The sequence below is a fragment of the Bos grunniens genome, chromosome 1 (assembly GCF_055505025.1).
Source record: "Bos grunniens cultivar Pamir isolate PY7600 chromosome 1, Bosgru_T2T1.0, whole genome shotgun sequence".
Lineage (NCBI taxonomy): Eukaryota > Metazoa > Chordata > Mammalia > Artiodactyla > Bovidae > Bos > Bos grunniens.
In genome coordinates this window covers 79,174,558-79,196,929 of record NC_141165.1, presented here as the reverse complement: position 1 = coordinate 79,196,929, position 22,372 = coordinate 79,174,558, and the positions used below count along the sequence as shown (strand labels likewise).

The 22,372-nt window shown below is 41.7% G+C and overlaps 1 protein-coding gene across 13 annotated transcripts in view; it reads right to left on the bottom strand.

Annotated features, from left to right (window-relative positions):
- The window catches only part of TPRG1 (tumor protein p63 regulated 1), a 373,176-nt gene that overhangs the window by 252,221 nt on the left and 98,583 nt on the right, over positions 1 to 22,372 (bottom strand). For 10 of the 13 annotated variants that reach the window (XM_086399009.1, XM_086399037.1, XM_086399080.1 and 7 more), the window contains one exon: positions 6,907 to 7,140. In XM_086399009.1, the coding sequence (XP_086255135.1) occupies positions 6,907 to 7,140 (234 nt within the window). Of the gene's footprint in view, positions 1 to 6,906; positions 7,141 to 7,253; positions 7,353 to 10,971; positions 11,090 to 22,372 lie in introns of all 13 variants that reach the window. The other 3 variants (XM_086399089.1, XM_086399024.1, XM_086399047.1) reach the window with 2 other exon arrangements.

The window sequence follows — 22,372 nt, the reverse complement described above, 5'->3', positions numbered from 1 at the left end:
TCATGGGGTCACAAAGAGTCAGACACAACTGAGTGACTGATCTGATCTGATCTGAAAGCAGATCTATAAACAGGAAGGAGAATTCAAGACAGAGGAAGGTACTAGAAACCAAGGATGTTTCTACTCGATCCAAACGTGAGAAGTCGGAAATATTTTTAACATTTGGATATATAAACACCACCCTCATTATGCACCCATCTATTTACTCCCCAGCTTTGATGCACAGGGAAGAAGCTGAGTTCCAGACTGCAACTCTATATTTGGAATGAAGTGCCTGCCCTACACTCTACTACCAGCATGCCCTGTATACCCTTGAGGTTCAGGTATTCTCAGCAATGCTTTCTATTCCATCACTCATGTCTTTTCCTAACATAGAGCAAATAACTCCCTCTGGGCTCCCAGCTTTATATTCTTCTAGCAAGTCTGGTTTTCTCTTCATGGAGCATTAACTTATTGAGGTCAGGTTTAGCAGGAATACAAAACTGAGGAGCCAAAGACCCATGGAAACTGGAGGACCTGCTTCTCTGGTGGTCAAAATAGACCCATAACTTCTCTGAAATTCAGATCCTTCACCTGTAACATTAAGATAAGGAGGGGGGAGGAGCCAAGATGGCAGAGGAGTAGGACAGGGAGAACACTTTCTCCCCCACAAATTCATCAAAAGAGCATTTAAACGTCGAGTAAATTCCACAAAACAACTTCTGAATGCCGGCAGAGGACATCAGGCACCCAGAAAAGCAATCCAACTCTTCGAAAGGAGGTAGGAAAAAATATAAAAGACAAAAAAAGAGACAAAAGAGGGAGGGACGGAGCTCCGTCCCGGGAAGGGAGTCTTAAAAAAAGAGAAGTTTCCAAACACCAGGAAACCTTCTCACTGCCGAATCTGTGCCGAGCTTTGGAAGCACAGAGGGCAACATAACAGGAAGAAAAAATAAATAAACAATTAAAACTCGAAGATTGCGAGTCCTACGGTAACTCCCCCAGTGGAGAAGCAGCGCAGACGCCTGCACGCGCCATTAACAAGCGGGGGCTGGGCAGGGAGGCGCAGCGCGGGCTGCATCGCTTAGAGTAAGAATCTGGCCTGAATACCCTGAGCACTATCTGAGCGAAATAATTTGGGCTAACAAACCAGACTGTGGGATATCTACTACGCGAAAAGCCAGCCCCAACCTAAGACCGCCAGGCCCGCGCATGGAACAAAGAATTGAACAGAGATAGCCGGCTGCAGACCTTCCCCCTCCGGTGATAGGCAGCCAGAGCCGGAAGGGGGCAATCGCAGCCCCAGAGAGACATTATCTATAAAACTGTAAGCAGGCTTCTTTGCTAACTAAAACTTCTTGGGGGTCTGGACGGTTAACATCTGCCTAAGAAGGTGCGCCGGTTTTGCGCCCAGATAACCGAGTGGCGGGGAGGCGATAAGTCGCAGCATTGGCGCTCGCCAAACACCTCATCACTTGAGCTGCTCGGACCTGGGAAGAGCACAATACTCAGGCCCAACTGAGTCTGCGCCTCTGAGGACTATCCGAGTGCCTGAACCTGAGCGGCTTGGACCTGGGAGGTACATGCAACCCAGGGCCAGCCTCGGATTGTTCCCGGCGGAACAACCTAGAGCCCGAGCATATAGAAAGGACACCCCAAACTCAGCAATTTAAACAAGATGAAGAGACAGAGGAATAGCCAGCAGATAAAGGAACAGGATAAATGCCCACCAAACCAAACAAAAGAGGAAGAGATAGGGAATCTACCTGATAAAGAATTCCGAATAATGATAGTGAAATTGATCCAAAATCTTGAAATTAAAATGGAATCACAGATAAATAGCTTGGAGACAAGGATTGAGAAGATGCAAGAAAGGTTTAACAAGGACCTAGAAGAAATAAAAAAGAGTCAATATACAATGAATAATGCAATAAATGAAATTAAAAACACTCAGGAGGCAACAAATAGTAGAATAACAGAGGCAGAAGATAGGATTAGTGAATTAGAAGATAGAATGGTAGAAATAAATGAATCAGAGAGAATAAAAGAAAAACGAATTAAAAGAAATGAGGACAATCTCAGAGACCTCCAGGACAATATTAAACGCTACAACATTCGAATCATAGGGGTTCCAGAAGAAGAAGACAAAAAGAAAGACCATGAGAAAATACTTGAGGAGATAATAGTTGAAAACTTCCCTAAACTGGGGAAGGAAATAATCACCCAAGTCCAAGAAACCCAGAGAATCCCAAACAGGATAAACCCAAGGCGAAACACCCCAAGACACATATTACTCAAATTAACAAAGATCAAACACAAAGAACAAATATTAAAAGCAGCAAGGGAAAAACAACAAATAACACACAAGGGAATTCCCATAAGGATAACAGCTGATCTTTCAATAGAAACTCTTCAAGCCAGGAGGGAATGGCAAGACATACTTAAAATGATGAAAGAAAATAACCTACAGCCCAGATTATTGTACCCAGCAAGGATTTCATTCAAGTATGAAGGAGAAATCAAAAGCTTCTCAGACGAGCAAAAGCTGAGAGAATTCTGCACCACCAAACCAGCTCTCCAACAAATACTAAAGGATATTCTCTAGACAGGAAACACAAAAATGGTGTATAAATTTGAACCCCAAACAATAAAGTAAATGGCAACGGGATCATACTTATCAGTAATTACCTTAAACGTAAATGGGTTGAATGCCCCAACCAAAAGACAAAGACTGGCTGAATGGATACAAAAACAAGACCCCTACATATGTTGTCTACAGGAGACCCACCTCAAAACAGGGGACACATACAGACTGAAAGTGAAGGGCTGGAAAAAGATTTTCCATGCAAATAGGGACCAAAAGAAAGCAGGAGTAGCAATACTCATATCAGATAAAATAGACTTTAAAACAAAGGCTGTGAAAAGAGACAAAGAAGGTCACTACATAATGATCAAAGGATCAATCCAAGAAGAAGATATAACAATTATAAATATATATGCACCCAACACGGGAGCACCGCAGTATGTAAGACAAATGCTAACAAGTATGAAAGGAGAAATTAACAATAACACAATAATAGTGGGAGACTTTAATACCCCACTCACACCTATGGATAGATCAACTAAACAGAAAATTAATAAGGAAACACAAACTTTAAACGATACAATAGACCAGTTAGACCTAATTGATATCTATAGGACATTTCATCCCAAAACAATGAATTTCACCTTCTTCTCAAGCGCACATGGAACCTTCTCCAGGATAGATCACATCCTGGGCCATAAAGCTAGCCTTGGTAAATTCAAAAAAATAGAAATCATTCCAAGCATCTTTTCTGACCACAATGCAGTAAGATTAGATCTCAATTACAGGAGAAAAACTATTAAAAATTCCAACATATGGAGGCTGAACAACACGCTGCTGAATAACCAACAAATCACAGAAGAAATCAAAAAAGAAATCAAAATTTGCATAGAAACGAATGAAAATGAAAACACAACAACCCAAAACCTGTGGGACACAGTAAAAGCAGTCCTAAGGGGAAAGTTCATAGCAATACAGGCACACCTCAAGAAACAAGAAAAAAGTCAAATAAATAACCTAACTCTACACCTAAAACAACTAGAAAAGGAAGAAATGAAGAACCCCAGGGTTAGTAGAAGGAAAGAAATCTTAAAAATTAGAGCAGAAATAAATGCAAAAGAAACAAAAGAGACCATAGCAAAAATCAACAAAGCCAAAAGCTGGTTCTTTGAAAGGATAAATAAAATTGACAAACCATTAGCCAGACTCATCAAGAAACAAAGGGAGAAAAATCAAATCAATAAAATTAGAAATGACAGTGGAGAGATCACAACAGACAACATAGAAATACAAAGGATCATAAGAGACTATTATCAACAATTATATGCCAATAAAATGGACAACGAGGAAGAAATGGACAAATTCTTAGAAAAGTACAACTTTCCAAAACTCGACCAGGAAGAAATAGAAAACCTTAACAGACCCATCACAAGCACGGAAATTGAAACTGTAGTCAAAAATCTTCCAGCAAACAAAAGCCCAGGTCCAGACGGCTTCACAGCTGAATTCTACCAAAAATTTAGAGAAGAGCTAACACCTATCCTGCTCAAACTCTTCCAGAAAATTGCAGAGGAAGGTAAACTTCCAAACTCATTCTATGAGGCCACCATCACCCTAATACCAAAACCTGACAAAGATGCCACAAAAAAAGAAAACTATAGGCCAATATCACTGATGAACATAGATGCAAAAATCCTAAACAAAATTCTAGCAATCAGAATCCAACAACACATTAAAAAGATCATACACCATGACCAAGTGGGCTTTATCCCAGGGATGCAAGGATTCTTCAATATCCGCAAATCAATCAATGTAATACACCACATTAACAAATTGAAAAACAAAAACCATATGATTATCTCAATAGATGCAGAGAAAGCCTTTGACAAAATTCAACACCCATTTATGATAAAAACTCTTCAGAAAGCAGGAATAGAAGGAACATACCTCAACATAATAAAAGCTATATATGACAAACCCACAGCAAACATTATCCTCAATGGTGAAAAATTGAAAGCATTTCCTCTAAAGTCAGGAACAAAACAAGGGTGCCCACTTTCACCATTACTATTCAACATAGTTTTGGAAGTTTTGGCTACAGCAATCAGAGCAGAAAAAGAAATAAAAGGAATCCAAATTGGAAAAGAAGAAGTAAAACTCTCACTATTTGCAGATGACATGATCCTCTACATAGAAAACCCTAAAGACTCCACCAGAAAATTACTAGAACTAATCAATGATTATAGTAAAGTTGCAGGATATAAAATCAACACACAGAAATCCCTTGCATTCCTATACACTAATAATGAGAAAACAGAAAGAGAAATTAAGGAAACAATTCCATTCACCATTGCAACGAAGAGAATAAAATACTTAGGAATATATCTACCTAAAGAAACTAAAGACCTATATATAGAAAACTATAAAACACTGGTGAAAGAAATCAAAGAGGACACTAATAGATGGAGAAATATACCATGTTCATAGATTGGAAGAATCAATATAGTGAAAATGAGTATACTACCCAAAGCAATTTATAGATTCAATGCAATCCCTATCAAGCTACCAACAGTATTCTTCACAGAGCTAGAACAAATAATTTCACAATTTGTATGGAAATACAAAAAACCTCGAATAGCCAAAGCGATCTTGAGAAAGAAAAATGGAACTGGAGGAATCAACCTACCTGACTTCAGGCTCTACTACAAAGCCACAGTTATCAAGACAGTATGGTACTGGCACAAAGACAGAAATATAGATCAATGGAACAAAATAGAAAGCCCAGAGATAAATCCACACACATATGGACACCTTATCTTTGACAAAGGAGGCAAGAATATACAGTGGATTAAAGACAATCTCTTTAACAAGTGGTGCTGGGAAATCTGGTCAACCACTTGTAAAAGAATGAAACTAGAACACTTTCTAACACCATATACAAAAATAAACTCAAAATGGATTAAAGATCTCAACATAAGACCAGAAACTATAAAACTCCTAGAGGAGAACATAGGCAAAACACTCTCTGACATACATCACAGCAGGATCCTCTATGACCCACCTCCCAGAATATTGGAAATAAAAGCAAAAATAAACAAATGGGACCTAATTAAACTTAAAAGCTTCTGCACATCAAAGGAAACTATTAGCAAGGTGAAAAGACAGCCTTCAGAATGGGAGAAAATAATAGCAAATGAAGCAACCGACAAACAACTAATCTCAAAAATATACAAGCAACTCCTACAGCTCAACTCCAGAAAAATAAATGACCCAATCACAAAATGGGCCAAAGATCTAAATAGACATTTCTCCAAAGAAGACATACAGATGGCTAACAAACACTTGAAAAGATGTTCAACATCACTCTTTATCAGAGAAATGCAAATCAAAACCACTATGAGGTACCATTTCACACCAGTCAGAATGGCTGCGATCCAAAAGTCTACAAATAATAAATGCTGGAGAGGGTGTGGAGAAAAGGGAACCCTCTTACACTGTTGGTGGGAATGCAAACTAGTACAGCCACTATGGAGAACAGTGTGGAGATTCCTTAAAAAACTGGAAATAGAACTGCCTTATGATCCAGCAATCCCACTGCTGGGCATACACACTGAGGAAACCAGAAGGGAAAGAGACACATGTACCCCAATGTTCATCGCAGCACTGTTTATAATAGCCAGGACATGGAAGCAACCTAGATGTCCATCAGCAGATGAATGGATAAGAAAGCTGTGGTACATATACACAATGGAGTATTACACAGCCATTAAAAAGAATACATTTGAATCAGTTCTAATGAGGTGGATGAAACTGGAGACTATTATACAGAGTGAAGTAAGCCAGAAGGAAAAACATAAATACAGTATACTAACGCATGTATATGGAATTTAGAAAGATGGTAACGATAACCCTGTATACGAGACAGCAAAAGAGACACTGATGTATAGAATAGTCTTATGGACTCTGTGGGAGAGGGTGGGAAGATTTGGGAGAATGTCATTGAAACATGTGAAATGTCATGTATGAAACGAGATGCCAGTCCAGGTTCAGTGCACGATGCTGGATGCTTGGGGCTGGTGCACTGGGAAGGCCCAGGGGGATGGTATGGGGAGGTTGGGAGGGAGGAGGCTTCAGGATGGGGAGCATGTGAAAAAAAAAAAATAAATAAACCAAAAAAAAAAATAATAATAAGATAAGGATGCCTTCTTCACAGTTATTGTAGCTATTACATGAGATAACAAATGTGAAAACTGTTGATAAAATGTGGTATATGGAAGAATATTAAGATGTTAAAGAGAAGTCTTATGCAGTATTTAAGAACACTAATGCTTTTATGATTTTACCCGAGTAACAAAGTACTTCCGTGAAAGATAAGGCTTGTGATAGGGATTCGGGTAGAGAGCTGATTCAACCACACTTGGCAGCCTTGAAATCTGCTTTGGCACTGGGACCTCTGTTTCTGGCTCCCTCTCCTCCATGGACAGCTGATCCATCTCAGAAGGTTGGTCATCTTCCTCTCGCTTCAGAGACACAGGCTGGAATCCCTCAGAGCTCCCAATTCTTGACATTTCTTTAGCCTGAAACAAAGAAACAAAATTCTCAGGGGAAAAAAAAAAAAATCACCTGTGTCTTAACTATGGCAAAAAAGCCCATGATGAACAACCAAAGCTCCCGAAACTGACAAACCCACCTTACGTTAACTGAACAGATGCACTGACGGATGGAGTTCAGTAACACAGACAATATGATCATCAGGGGACATTTACCAGGGGACAGCAGCAGAGACTCTCTGGACAGAAAAAAAAGAGGCTACAAGTAGTTCCATTTTCCCCATCTTTAATTCCATGGAACAGGAAGGTAAACAAGGAAAGAACGATATGAAATTATTATCACTTGAAAATTTCTCTTCAAGTTTTTGTAGTGTTTTTTCTTGAAAGTCTACTGGCCTGTGAGCTTATTTAGGAGTTAAAAGCAATGATAATGCACTTTTTAATGTACTTCTTACTAATAGGGCACAGAAGCACTTAGAACTGAGTGCTTTCTTGAAACTGAAAAATTGCAATTCTAAAAATGTATCCTCAAGAACATATTGTACAACACAGGGAATATGACCAATATTTTATAATAGCTATAAATGAAATATAATCTTTAAAAATTGTGAATCACTACACCGTACACCTGCTATATATAACATTGTACATCAACTATACTCCAAAAAGAAAAATTTTAAGTAAAAAAATAAATTAAAAAATAAAAATGTATCCTAAAGAAATAATTTAGACAAATGCCAAAAGATGTAAATATAGAAGGCCATGCATTACAACATTGTGTCTAATAGCAAAAAAAATAAATAAATAACTTCATGTCTAACAGCACGACATTGTATGTAATAGCAACATTAGACACTCACACAACATTGTGATTAATACTAAAAATATATATAGTGAAACTAAGTATCCATCAGCAGATAATTGACTAAGACAAGAGTCATAGTGCACAAATCCAATTTGGTCATCAGAAATGTGAGAATATATTGCTACAGAATGATGTCCAAAATGTAATGCTAATGGAAAAATAAGTCATAAAATATTATGAAAATGTTATTCAAATTTGTTACAATAATTCAGAAAGAAGGAAGGAAGGGAGGGTGGGAGGGAATGAGGGAGGCAGGAAGGAAGGGAAGAAGACGTAATACCTGAACTTGCATGCGTATATACATGTATGGTAGGACAGAGGTTAGAAACAAAATCTGAAAAGAAGTAAAATAAAATATTAACAATGATCATCTCTGAAAATCTAGTGGTTACCAATGGGGAGAGGGAAAGGGGAGAGGACCTGATAGGGGTAAGGAATTAGGAGGTATCAACTATATGTGTGGGCTTCTCTGGTAGTTCAGTTGGTAAAGAATCTACCTGCAATGCAGGAGACACCAGTTCAAAACCTGATGTGAGAAGATCTGCTGGAGAAGGGAGAGGCTACCACACTTCAGTATTCTTGGGCTTCCCTTGTGGCTCAGCTGGTAAAGAATCCACCTGCAGTGCAGGAGACCTGGGTTCAATCCCTGAGTTGGGAAGATCTCCTGGAGAAGGGAAAGGCTGCCCAATCTAGTATTCTGGCCTGGAGAATTCCATGGACTGTATAGTCCAAGGGGTCGCAAAGAATTGGACAACACTGAGTGACTTTCACTTTCAACTACTATGTGTAAAATATAGAAGCTATGAGGACATATTGTACAGCACAGGAAATATAGCTGGTATTTTATAACTATAACTGGGGTAACCTTTAAAAATTGTGAATCACTACGTTGTACACCTGAAATGTATATAGTATTGTATATCAAGTAGACCTCAATTTTAAAAAGGCAATGATTGTCTCAGGATGATACAGGTGATTTTTATTTTCTGTTTTCATAAGGTTCTGGATGCTTACAATGACTTCCTCTGACTTAAATAGAAACATAGTAGATTCACTAATATTTTGTAAATTAAAAGAAGTATCACAAAGCAAAACAAAATAGAAGCTACATGCTAGCCTAGCAAAAGGTGTCCTCAACCAAGTGGCCCTTCTCAAGCTGAGGCCACACGGTTACGGCTGCTGTGCACACACGCCCAATGCTACAACGTAGGAAGTTCTCCTGCCCAGCGTCACCATTGCACTGGGAATGCCACCTTAGTCTTAGGGCTCCTTCCCACAAACTCCATTTCCTTCCTCTTTGTGAAGCAACAGAAAGTGAGAAGTGGTGCCTACCCACAGCAAATTTACATGATTGAAACTGGGAATAATTAGAGGAGTCAAGGGTGGTAAAATAGTACTAGCATATAGTTTATTGCCTAACCCTGGATACTTCTGAGCATGAAGAAAGTGCTATTAACACTTATGCTAGGATGATAAGCATAAACCAGCATTGTCTCAGGCAAATGTGGACATACACAGTCACCCTGAGGGGCTTGAGTGGAGGGAACACGTGGCTGGTCAGAGACTCACAAGCAAAAAGCCCTCTGCTGATCACATTACAGGTTATTTCCTCTGATTCTCCCAGCAGCCCTAGAATGATGGATTTGTTTCCATCTCTCTGAGGATCCCAGAGTTGGTGGGATGCCACCCCCCCAACCCCCACCCTGTCCATAGCACAGGTGGTACTAGAGGTAAAGAACCTGCCTGCCTGTGCAGGAGACACAAGAGACAAGGATTTGATCCCTGGGTCGGGAAGATCCCCTGGAGAAGGAAATGGCAACTCACTCCAGTATTCTTGCCTGGAGAATCCCATGGACAGAGAAGCCTGGCGGTCCATAGAAGCCATAGGGTTGCAGAGAGTCGGACATGACAGAAGCGCCTTAGAAAGCACACACGCATGCACACATACATCCCAGGGCACACTTGGAGAGGAGAGAAAGCACCTGGACTCCCACTCAGGACTCCCAACCACACTCGAGGTCGACAAGCCTGCCATGATGCACGCTGTCTTACAGCAGGAAGGGCTTCACTGAGTTTTCAGATAAGTTTTTCAAGTTATTGGCCTGTGAGAAATACAAGGGCACGCATGGAGAAGCAGGAGAATTTTAGTGGGGGTGTGTGTGTGCGCGTGAGAGAGAGAGCACACAGAGGCATGCAGCCTCCCTGTTAGTTGCATGCTCTATTTTTGCAGGTCTGCCACCTCTTACAGAGGCTTTTGGAAGGAACTGTGTTTCTAGAGTTCCCTGTAACCTGTGAAGGAAGATTTGTGCCTTTGGGAAAGGAAAGCCTGCTTCTGTATTTGCCGCACTGTGTGAACTGGAGCCTAACAACAGACATCTGTGAAAAGCTCCAGTGCCTGGAAAACAGAGGGAGGATTTAATTAGCACCACTTCCTCTCCCTCAGGCTGTCTTCTCTGGAAACACTTGGGGATGAGAAGTTGAAGCACTTAGAGACTGAGCTTTTGAGATCCAGGAAAGAAGGAAACTCTCCTCCACTCCAGTTAAATTCTGACAGCCGTGAATAGTGGAGAAACAGCACAGAGACTCAGTCCAGAAGGATTCCAGCTCTGTTTCTGGGGACATCTTCGCAAGGACAATGAACTTACCTCCCTCTAACACCTTCCAGGATATAAGAGAAGTGCCACGCATTGGAGCAGCCCCCTCCATGCCACCTGCCCAGACACTGTTTATTTCCAATTCAATAAAACATTCCATCCTATCTCTGCTTAACCATACTATATACATTGAAATACTAAAAGCTCTGTGTCTGGATAAATTAGTCTGCCTCACAGCAGACCCATCCAGAGCCATTTAGAGTTGAATACGATCATTGTTCCCTAAGATTGCCTAGTAAATTGATCTTAGCTTGTGGTACCCAAGAGTCAAGGCAGAATAATTTCTAAGGGAAGCAAAGGGTCAAGGTTTAGAAAATAATTTCGTCCATATTTTTTTACCTGATTTTCTCATTTTAGGGAATTCATATCGAAGGAGGAAACAGGCATAACAGGCTCCATCCTGAAAGCAGGACTCCACCTTGGGCCACCTGTGGACTCTGAGCTATATGCCCAGTACCTATGGAAACAACATACCAATAGAAAACCAGACTCCCCCGCTCCTTGGAAGAGCCCCAAGGCTCGTACCTAGACTCTCCTTCACCTAAACAAATACCCTAATTATCTGTGTGACCAAATAGAATCATAAATTCTATTATGTTTATTGGGGTATGACCACAGGCCTATTGATAAATGTCCGCTGTTAACTACCTACGCTTAAGGCATATGAATCACAGATTAACTTTGATTGTATCTTTCTTTTCCTTTGTTCAGACTAGTTTCAGAGAATTTGGGGAGGTGGGTTTGAGCACGTACACTTAGAGTATATAAGTTTTTCACAAAAACTGGTCGGGGTCCTAAGCTAAGAGAAGACTCTGCCTTGGGCCTGCCGGTGTAATAAACTGCACTCCACTATCTGCATTGTCCTTCTGAGTGAGTTTGTTTCCTGGAACGCATGGCTACAATATAATGAGGCATCACCGACTCAATGGACATGGGTTTGGGTGGACTCCGGGAGTTGGTGATGGACAGGGAGGCCTGGCGTGCTGCGGTTCATGGGGTCACAAAGAGTCAGGCATGACTGAGCGACTGAACTGAACTGAACTGAACCCTAAAAAAAAAAGAAAGAAAGAAGTAAATAAAGCCCTACAATACTAATTGCATGTTCTAGGCAGTAATGGAAAATTGGAAACCCACTAAACACCCAATGGTCAAGGAATTTCCTAGCTACCTAAATGACACTGAGCAGACCCTTAAAATAACAGCCCTTAAAATTGTACAAGCACTACAGCAGGGCGGAGTAAAGGATGTATCTTCTTGGGGCAAGAAAAGCAAAGAGATTTTCTGTGGTAATGATTGAATTATTTTTATGTTGGTAAAGACTAGAGGGAAAATATTTCTATTTATCGAGGTAGAGGGATCATAAGTGAATTTTTGCTTAAAAAAAAGTTAAATCATGTTAGCACTCCTTTTGTAATAAAATATATGAATAAATCTGTTGGTTCACAAAGTCAGGAGCTTCCCGGGTGAAATCTGAAACTGGCTCCTGTACAGAAAGGGCAAGAAGAGACCAAAGAAAGAAGCAGACCACTCCAAATTGATCGGTGGCAGAATTCATAAGCAAGAGAACTTACCAACAAGTCCTGTCTTGGGTGGCCACAAGGTGAGTGAATCTCCACACCTACCTGCCAGAAACTTAAAAGCTTATAGAGAGGCCTTAACTGGTCCAGCCACATCTTCAGTCCAGATGGACTCAACACTACATTGCTCTCTCAAGGCTACCTCTGGACAAGGGCTCCCACTTTGGGGATGGTGGGTGAAAGGTACATGGTACACTGCAAAGATATGGTGGGGGGTCCATTGCTCAGTTCACTTACTGGTCAACTAGTCACCATGCCCTCTGGAGGACTTCCTCCAGCAATGCCAAATAAATACATAAAAGAAGTGCCACCCTCCCTTTGGTCAGACAACAAGAATTTTATATTATTTCTCAGCTGCTAGAAATTTCAGAGCTAAATTTAATATCATATTGCAGTAAATAACTTATTTCTGGATCCTGGTCTATGTATGCCTGCCTCCTTTAGTATCTGCTATCGTATCTGAGACTTTTTCTAAGAATATTTCAGAAGCATATACAGCATAAGTGATAGCTAGAGAATTGTTGCCTAGTCCAGTTCCTTCATTTTGCAAGGTTTGGAACACTGATGTAAAAGACTTGCCCAGGGTCATACAGCTAAACAGATTCAAAACATGAAATCAGACTCCAGGACTCTAATTCGTTGCTACCCATTGTAACATTTAAAAGAGAAGCAGTTATCATACTTACAAACTGATAAACTGAAATGCTTTTGCCAACTGTCTACAGCCAGTCGGCTTGTTTTGCTCTGGGATGGGAGAAACAACTCCCACAAATTAGGCTTCTCCCAGCTTTTCCCCATCAGCAGCCCACAACTAGCCCTGCAGGTGAAGCTTCCTCCTTTGCCTGGCATCAGACTAACCTATCCATAGGCATAGGGGCACTGTGCCTGGGTCCACAAAACTTGTAGGGGCTCAGGAAATGTTTTAATGTATTTTAAAATCATAAGCAGAGACATCACTTTGCCGACAGAGGTACGAATGGTCAAACTTAACATTTTTCCAATAAGTGAGTGAGTGAGTGAGTGATGTCACTCAGTCGTGTCCGACTCTTTGTGACCCCACGGACTGTAGCCTACCAGGCTCCTCTGTCCAGGGGATTTTCCAGGCAAGAGTACATTTTTCCAATAGTCATTTACATTTGTGAACGTTGGACCATAAAGAAGGCTGAGAGCTGAAGAATTAATGCTTTCGAACTGTGGTGTTGAGGAAGACTCTAAAGAGTCCCTTGGACAGCAAGGAGATCAAACCAGTCAATCCTAAAGGAAACCAACCCTGAATATTCATTGGAAAAACTGATGCTAAAGCTGAAGTACCCCAATACTTTGGCCACCTGATGTGAAGAGCCAACTCATTGGAAGAGACCCTGATGCTGGGAAAGATTGGGGGCAGGAGGAGAAGGGGACAACAGAGGAAGAGATGGTTGCATGGCATCACCAACTCAATGGACATGAGTTTGAGCAAACTCCGGGAGATGGTGAAGGACAGGGAAGCCTGGCGTACTGCAGTCCACTGGGTCACAAAAAGTCAGACATGACTGAGCAACTGAACAACAACAAAAATCAGAAGAGAAAAATTAAATTTCATGGTCAAAAAATTGTTTTCATTTTTTCTCGTATCAGAGGAAAAAGTGAAATTTGTAGGCCACCCCAAATCTATTGCATTTTGCCTAAAAAACAAACTAGATTATCTAAGTCATAAGATGCTGAACTATGTACAGTTATAGAAACATGTTTTAATAGTGATATTATTATGGTAGAGACATTCAAGAAGGCAAAAGTTTTAGGCTCACGGAAGTCATAATGTGGACCTGACTTGACTCTATATCCTACTACTCAGATTTTCTGCTTAATAGTTCATTCTGGGGCTCCATACTGGACTGTCGAAGCTAGAAACATCCCCACATTCTAGCACTTTCCAATTTCCTTATGAAACTGTGGGTAATCAGTGGCAAATCCATTTGCCCTGGCTCCACTAATCAAGGTTGTTTAAGATTTGCATGGCCTCTGAACAGCGTGTAGCCTATGTAAAAAGTGGTTTGCTGAGATGTTTTCCAGGAACTTAGAGTCAGTTTTGTCCAGTTCAAGTTGAACTGGATGGGACCGGCTAGGACCACTGACCCTCCAACTGAGCATGTGCAAGTGTCCATCCACTTGGGGCCCTTTGATGCCAGATGGCCAAGACTCCACCCTCAGATTTGGGCTAAGTGCCTCCACTGTGAGCATGCAGAGGCCTGTAGTCTGGTTGTGTGTGTGTCTGTGTGATCAGTCACTCAGCTGTGTCTGACTCTCTGCAACCCCATGGACTGTAGCCCGCCAGGCTCCTCTGTCCATGGGATTCTCCAGCCCAGAACATTGGAATGGATGGCCATTCCCTTCTCCAGGGGATCTTCCCAGCTGAGGGATTGAGCCTGAGCCTGCCGTACTTTCTGCGTAGCAGGTAGATTCTTTACCCTGAGCCAGTAGCCCAGCTGCATGTGCACAGAATGCCAATTGCTGCACCTTTTCCAGTCAACTTTCCCCACACTCCTCATACTCCCCACATCTCCAACCGCCCCACTTCTTTATTCTTCATCACATAAATACTCAGAGTCCCTGACTTGGGGAGGCAGAACTGAGTCTGGCTTGGCTGCCTTGTGAATAAACCCTCTCTTTGCTGCAAACCTCAGAGCATCAGCATTTTTACTTGCTTCGTGTCATACAAAATGAACCTGGCTCTGTAATACTTATTCTGGAAGATTCTGTTCCACTATCCACTGAAATATTTCTGTCCTATAGACAAACTGTACAATCTTAAAGTAATTATTTTTGCTTTCTTAAAATCAAAGGGAGATCCAGAATTAATCACCCTCTAATAAATATATGTTTTGCAAAGAAGTAGATGAATAACCATCCTAAGAACTTATGATCAGCTTGAAAGGAGTCACTGCTTACACTGAGTGGCCACAAAGCCAGCCAGGGGTGAAGAAAGGGGGAGTGTCGGGATTTTTTCCCCTCTCACAAGAGTTTAATAAAGAACAGTTTGTACGTAACAAAAAGCATCATTTTTTTTTTAATTTTATTTATTTATTTGACTGCTCTGGGTCTTTGTTGCCATACTCAGGCTTTCTCTGTTTGCTCTGCATGGGGGTTACTCTCTAGTTGCAGGGTGTGGGTGTCTTATTGCTGTGGTTTCTCTTGTTGCAAAGCCTGGGGTCTAGGGCATACGGGCTCAACAGTTGTGGCTCATGGGCTTAGTTGCCCCATGGCATATGGAATCTTCCCAGACAAGGGATCGAACCCATGTCCCCTGCTTTGGCAGGCAGATTCTTAACCACTGGTGCCTGGGAAGTCCAAAAAGCATCATATTTCATACTTCTGATCAAGACAGCAGGACTGACATTATATAGATACTGGTAAAACTCAGGAGTGTTTCATGGTGAACCACTTCCTAAGGTCATGTACCCTCCATTTCCTCAGCATGACTTTTGCTCTTTGTCCATCTAGTTTTCAGAATACCTTCCTGGCTTCCTGCTCTCTCTGCCACTCTCAAGAACCTGTACAACCAGCCTCTCCCTTGCTTCCTTTACTGTCTCCTAAGATCTCTAGTAACTGTCCATGGGATTTATTTATTTTTTTAAATTTACTTTTTAATCTTATGCATCCCTAAAGCAATACAATTGTATTGTGATTTCCACAAAGTTTTTGAAATATTAATAGCTACTTGAGTGTTCCCAAGACCATCTCTCTGGACCCTTGGAAAGATAGATCGCCTTGTTAGAGAGCACCAATCTATTCTAACCTCCACATTTTGTAAATAAGGAAACTGAGGGCCCAATGGATTTTGTGTCTCCTGAACCCTCAGTTTAGTTAATTTTTTGAAAATTAAAGACAATAAAGAATGAAGTTATGGCCACAACAAGATTAAAAATATAGTATCTCGAGGAGTACTTGTGAACTAACCAGGAGCTTAGAAAAGTCTATGGTTTGTTAATAAGAGCTGCTTCCCACATGCACGTGAGATGGTGCTAGGCTGGGGAGGAAGTCCACACTTGAGTTCCTGTGGCTTGGGTTGCATTCAAAGATATCAACTGTGTTTTACTGATGGTGACATTTCTATCCACAAGAAGGGGTTAACATTCTCGAGGCACAGCCCCAAAATAAAAATCTGCTTTTAATTCTGACATTTCATAAAGGTAATTTATGTGAATTTATGTGTGCAGCCTTTCCTGAGTCTCTGTGAACAGCCAAGGGATGTGCAGTGGATACACTGCAACCTCAAAACTCTCCAACAAACCCTCTCCTGTGCCAGTTGAGATAAGAAAACTGTCAGAGTTCTTCACAATTCACAGTTTGTACATTAGTGATAACATGCCAGTGGGGCTGCTCTGTGTCCTGGGGGAAAGTGGACTTGATGGAGGGTCTCTTGCCTCCCAGCTCCTCCTCTGCCAGGCAGGGCTCTCTGGTCTGTTACCGGAGCTTTCACTCAGTGGAGTGGGGAGGGGAGAATACAGGACCAGGATAAAGAAACATGGGTCCCCACTCCCTCACTGGTTAGTGATAGTGAAAGTCACTCAGTTGCATCCGACTCTTCGCAAGCCCATGGACTACACAGTCCATGGAATTCTCCAGCCAGAATACTGTAGTGGGTAGCCTATCCCTTCTCCAGGGGATCTTCCCAACCCAGAGATCGAATCCAGGTCTCCGGCATTGCAGGTGGATTCTTTACCAGCTGAGCCACAAGGCCCTGGGCAATTTCTTCCCCTTCTCTGCGTGGCAGTTTCTTCATCTACAAAATGGGGAGCCAGACTTTATGGTTGGCAAATGTGTACTCTTGAAAATGACTAACCGATTTCAATCAAAACAAATTTCATTTATCTGTTTCTGGACTTCTTTTGAAGCTTTCATTTCAGGGGAAAATATATTGAAGTCTGAAAGTTGTTGAACTAAATTATTCCTTCCAGTGCATTCACTCTACAAGATTTAATTTTTCTCCAGTGCCCAGAAGATTCCAGATCTAAGCCTACAAATGTTCCATATGGTTTTCCCTCCCCCCTCTTTAGCTGAGCACGTAAGTTCCCTGTGATTCAACTGTGAGTTCAAAGAAGGAGGATTGGGAAGGCAGTCATGAATTTGGGCGCCCATTGTGGAGAATCTGGGGTGTTTGGCCTCTGACTTCCTCTAATGCAAGCGGGTATGCACAGTGACAGGAGATACTAGTGATACCCACAGTGGAACATTGAACACTCAGCCTGTGCCAGGGCCAGAGATAGCCTCAAAACTTATTCTTACATTTTAGAAGGAACAAATTTTAGAGGTTTTCAGAGCTTCTCACCCAAAATATTAATTTTTAAAGATATTTCCTCGAAAATAATATATGGAAAAATTGATTAGGATAAGGATACTGATTAGAGAACTTGGAAACATTAGATTCCTTGAAATTAACTTTGCTCACTTCCATCAACACTCCACCATTCACCCAGTCCAGGTTACAATGATGCTGGCATTCTTAACTTCTGCAGTGTTTGTCATGCTGCTCTGTAATCACCATTTACTCTCCTGTCTTCACTCCTGGGCTTGAACAAGTCCGGAGCAGAGACTGTGCTACCCTCCTCTTTGGAGACAGCACTTGGCATGGGATGAACGAGTTCTCAGATGGAGGAATGGATGCCCTGCTTGTTTCTCTATCAGGTCTGAGATCTGAGGGCAAGTCTTATGTCTGATCCATTGTTATTGGTACATTGCCTCATACATCATCCATGAAAGTGAAAGTGAAGTTACTCAGTCGTGTCCGACTCTTTGTGACCCCATGTACTGTAGGCCACCACGCTCTTCCATCCATGGGATTCTCCAGGCAAAAACACTGGAGTGGGTTGCCTTTTCCTTCTCCAGGGGATCTTCCAGACCCAGGGATTGAACCCAGGTCTTCTGCATTGCAGCCAGACGCTTTACCATCTGAGCCACCAGGGAAGCCTCGTCATCCATGAGTGCTCAGTAAATGCTTATGGACTGAGTAATGAAGTTCTTTGTGAGGCCTGAATGGAAACGGCTCTGTACACATCCACTTACAATCAGACACACATCGAAATACATTCCACAGCTCAGAACCTAGTGGAGGTGATGGAAAGAGAAGTGGAAAACTGCAGACATGATAGAGCCAGAATAGGAGAATGTGTGCAAACACAATGGAAACAGAAAACGGAAGTAACAGGGGTGAACAGAGAAAGAAGCTGGAGAGGGTGGAAAGTTAGAGCTATGGAGAAAGGTGCCTCCGGGCTATCTGCATCTTAGAAGGTGGGTAAGGACATTCCTGGCAAAGGTACAAAGGTATGAGATGTGAAAAGGAGGATGTGTTTGAAGGACAGAGGGTTATATGGTGTGTGAAACTCAGATGTCAACTGCCTGCCTCCAGCCCTTACCCTGGAAGAGCTGGCTGAAGTGAAGTGAAGTCGCTCAGTCGTATCCGACTCTTTGCAACCCCATGGACTGTAGCCTACCAGGCTCCTCCCTCCATGGGATTCTTCAGGCAAGAGTACTGGAGTGGGTTGCCATTTCCTTCTCCAGGGGATCTTCCCAACCCAGGGATCAAACCCGGGTGTCCCGCATTCCAGGCAGATGCTTTAACCTCTGAGCCACCAGGGAAGAGCTGGCTAACACTTGGTTAAAACTGCGGGGCTCTCTGAGAGTATGGAAGTCTGAAATCCTCCTCACATATCCTCTGTATTCCCTTCTCTCTGCCATCACGCCTCTATCCATGCTAGAATAGGTCCCCCACAGTCACCCCAAATTCAGTCTGGGCTCAATATTGTAAGATTCCACCGGCCTCAAGAACTTCACGAGATTAACAACTTCCTTAAGATTTAGAGCCACTGTGTATAGTCCAACTTTGTCCATTCATCTGTTTCTTCTCTCTTATCGGGATAACAATTTTTGCTTTGTGTGTGTGTTTATATTTGAAATATTTGTGTATTTTGTTACCATATAATCCTGCAATCCCACTTCTTGGCCTATATCCTGAGAAAACTCTAATTCAAAAAAAACGCATGCACCCCAATGTTCATTACAGCACTTTTCACAAGAGCCAAGCCATGGAAGAAGCCTAAATGTCCACTGACAGATGAAAGGATAAAGAAGATGCAATACACATATACACAGTGGGATATTGCGTGCTGTGTGCTTAATCTCTCAGTCTTGTCTGACTCTTTGTGACCCCGTGGACTGTTGCCTGCCAGGCTCCTCCAGGGAATAATATTAGAGTGGGTTGCCATGCCCTCCTCCAGGGGATCTTCCTAACCTAAGGATCGAATCCAGGGCTCCTGCATTGCAGGCAGATTCTTTACCATCTGAGCCACCAGGGACTGGATCAGTGACGTTGATACAACCTCACATGCGACATAGGTAACCAATAAGGACATACTATATAGCACAGGGAACTATACTCAATATTTTTTAATAACCTATAAGAGAAAAGAATCTGAAAAAATATATATATATACATATATATAAATATATATGTATATATACACACACATACACGTATGTATAACTGAACCATTGTGCTGTACACCTGGAGCTACAATTGTAGCACCAAAAATACTTCAGTTTAAAAACAGAATATGAAAATGTAAAACTTTCAATAAATGTATCATTATCATAAGCAAAAAAAAATAAAAATAAAAACATGAATGCCTACAATTATGTCGTTTATAAATATGCATTTTTCATTGAAACATACTTATCTATTTTATTCACATACCGAGGTCTCTCAGGTTTTCTCCTTCAACATCCCCAAATAAATGGAATTCCCCCACCAAGATGAATTCTGGAGGTAGCTATTACTATAAACCTGTACAAGGATTTGTGATTCCAGGAACACCTGACTGGATTTATATGTCTGAAAAAGTAGAAGAAAGCCAAGCAATAAGCCAGCATCAAGGACAGTGGCTTATCTCAGGTAGAAGCAGAAGTGTCTGATTTGCCTTCGGCATGACCGTGAGGAGCCTGGGGCAGAGAGGGGACAGAAAAGTGGTGGCCTTGTCCTCCTGAGGAGGAGAATGGGTGCATGAATGCTAGGCCACTTCAGTTGTGTCCAACTCCTGGGACTCCATGGACTGTAGCCTGCCAGACTCTTCTGTCCATGGATTCTCCAGGCAAGAAAACAGAGTGGGTTGCCATGCCTTCTCTTCCAGGGGATCCTCCCAAACCAGGGACTGAACCCAGGTCTCATGTCTCCAGTATTGGCAGGCAGGTTCTTTACCACTAGCGCCACTTGGGAAGCTGAGGAGGAGAATAATAAAGTCTAAATCACCAGCCTCCCCACTCCCTCAAAAGAAAGAAAAAAGAAGCGCTTCAGGAATTAACCAGGTTAAAAATGTACTTTGGGGGTCCTAAAGCACTCAAATAGTTTTTTTTTTTTTTCTCTGTACAAGTGAAAAAGAAAGGACCAAGTGAGAAGAATCAACCAAGGCCGAATCATTCAGCCTGCAGCAGCTCTACTTTTTTTCTCTCCAAAGTAATAAGATCCCAGATTTTGAATCTGCTGATTGAGAATGCTTAGAATTCTGGTGACAATGCTTAGAAATTAGAGCTAGCCTCTTTCTCAGTTACTGGGACATCTCAGGGGAGTGTGTGGGTTATGTCTACTAAGGATTACTACCTATCCAGCACTAATCCTGGTCCAGGGAGGGCCACTAGCCTGCATTCCTCAACCAGGTATTCCTGGATGGAGCTCTGTTTAAGGAAGTCACCCCAAAGCCTGGGTTTCCTGCTAAGCCAACTGTGACTGCTGCTCATGAACAGATTTCATGAAATTCAAGTAGAGACATTTAACTAAGTGCTGACAACAGTCTCCCCCAGCCTCCCTACTACCCAGCCTTTGTTATTTTAACAGCATTTTTATTATAAACATTTCTATTGAAGTAGGACATGCACTCAAAAACTCATAAGTGTGCAGGTCAATGAAGTATCTCCAAAATAAACACACCCATAGAACCATCACATAGGTCGAGAAATACCATATTACCGGCACCCTGGTGGGTGATGGAATCTGAGATCACTGCCAGACAGTTTAAATATCATCTAACTCAACACCCTCATTCTACAAATAAGGAAACAGATGCTCCCATGGGAGTAGGTAAGTGATTCCTCTACATGTTTGTAGGAGTTCAGATTATGAGGGTCTTGCCTACCATGCTCAGGAGTCAGATTTTATTTAGAGGGCAATGGGGTAAGTGGCCAGTGACATGATCCGATTTGTATTTTAGGAAGATGAGTCTTCCCTTTGTGAGCTGCATACACTTGAGAGAGCAATACTGAAGAGAAATCAGTTAGTGGACCTTTATTATGATCCCCAAGAGATGAATTAAGGCTGTGGCAAGGAATAGAACAAAGTAGAAAATTCAGTACCTACTAGGGAATTAAAAACTGTAGGACTAGGTGCCTGATTGGTCAGTATCAAGCAACAAGAGGTAATCAGGCAGCTCTCTGACCTGGGAAAATGTAGAGCTGTGATTTCCTTCACTGAGGTTGGAATAAAAAGGAGAATCATATTTACCATAGAGGTAAAAAGATAATAAGTTAATCTTCAGACAAGAAGAATTAGAAGTACCTGATGGCTAACAAAGAGGACAGATTAGTAGACAGTTGTGTAGATAGACCTGGGACTTGGAAGAGAGATATAACTAGGCATAGATATGGGAGTCATAGATTTACAATGTATGATTAAACAATGAAAGCAAAAGGAGATTGCTTATTGAGAGCATCCAGAGTGATTTCTGGCAAACATCACCATGTTAATCAATATAACAGAACTTATCATACCTTAGAACAGTACCTGTTAACTTGCCTTAACTTTCAGTTTCCTCACTAGCATGAAAAATCCCTGATGATAAAGACAGGGTGTTTTGGGTTTTTTTTTTCCCTCCACTACAGTTACCGTAGCACTGAGTAGAGCACATGGAAAGCATTGATTATGTACCAACTGAACAAATGGATCCATAATAAATATCCATACTCTATGGAGTATGCATGGCAGAAAATGGAAAGGAGATTCATCCTAGAGAGTCTCTCCTCAGATGTGACGGCACCAGACCTAACAAGGGATGATTTGAAACCCTTTCTTCTAAATCAAGCTCCAAACTCACCAGTTCCTTCAAGCAACTTAGAAATGCAATTTGTCCTATGCTGTCCAG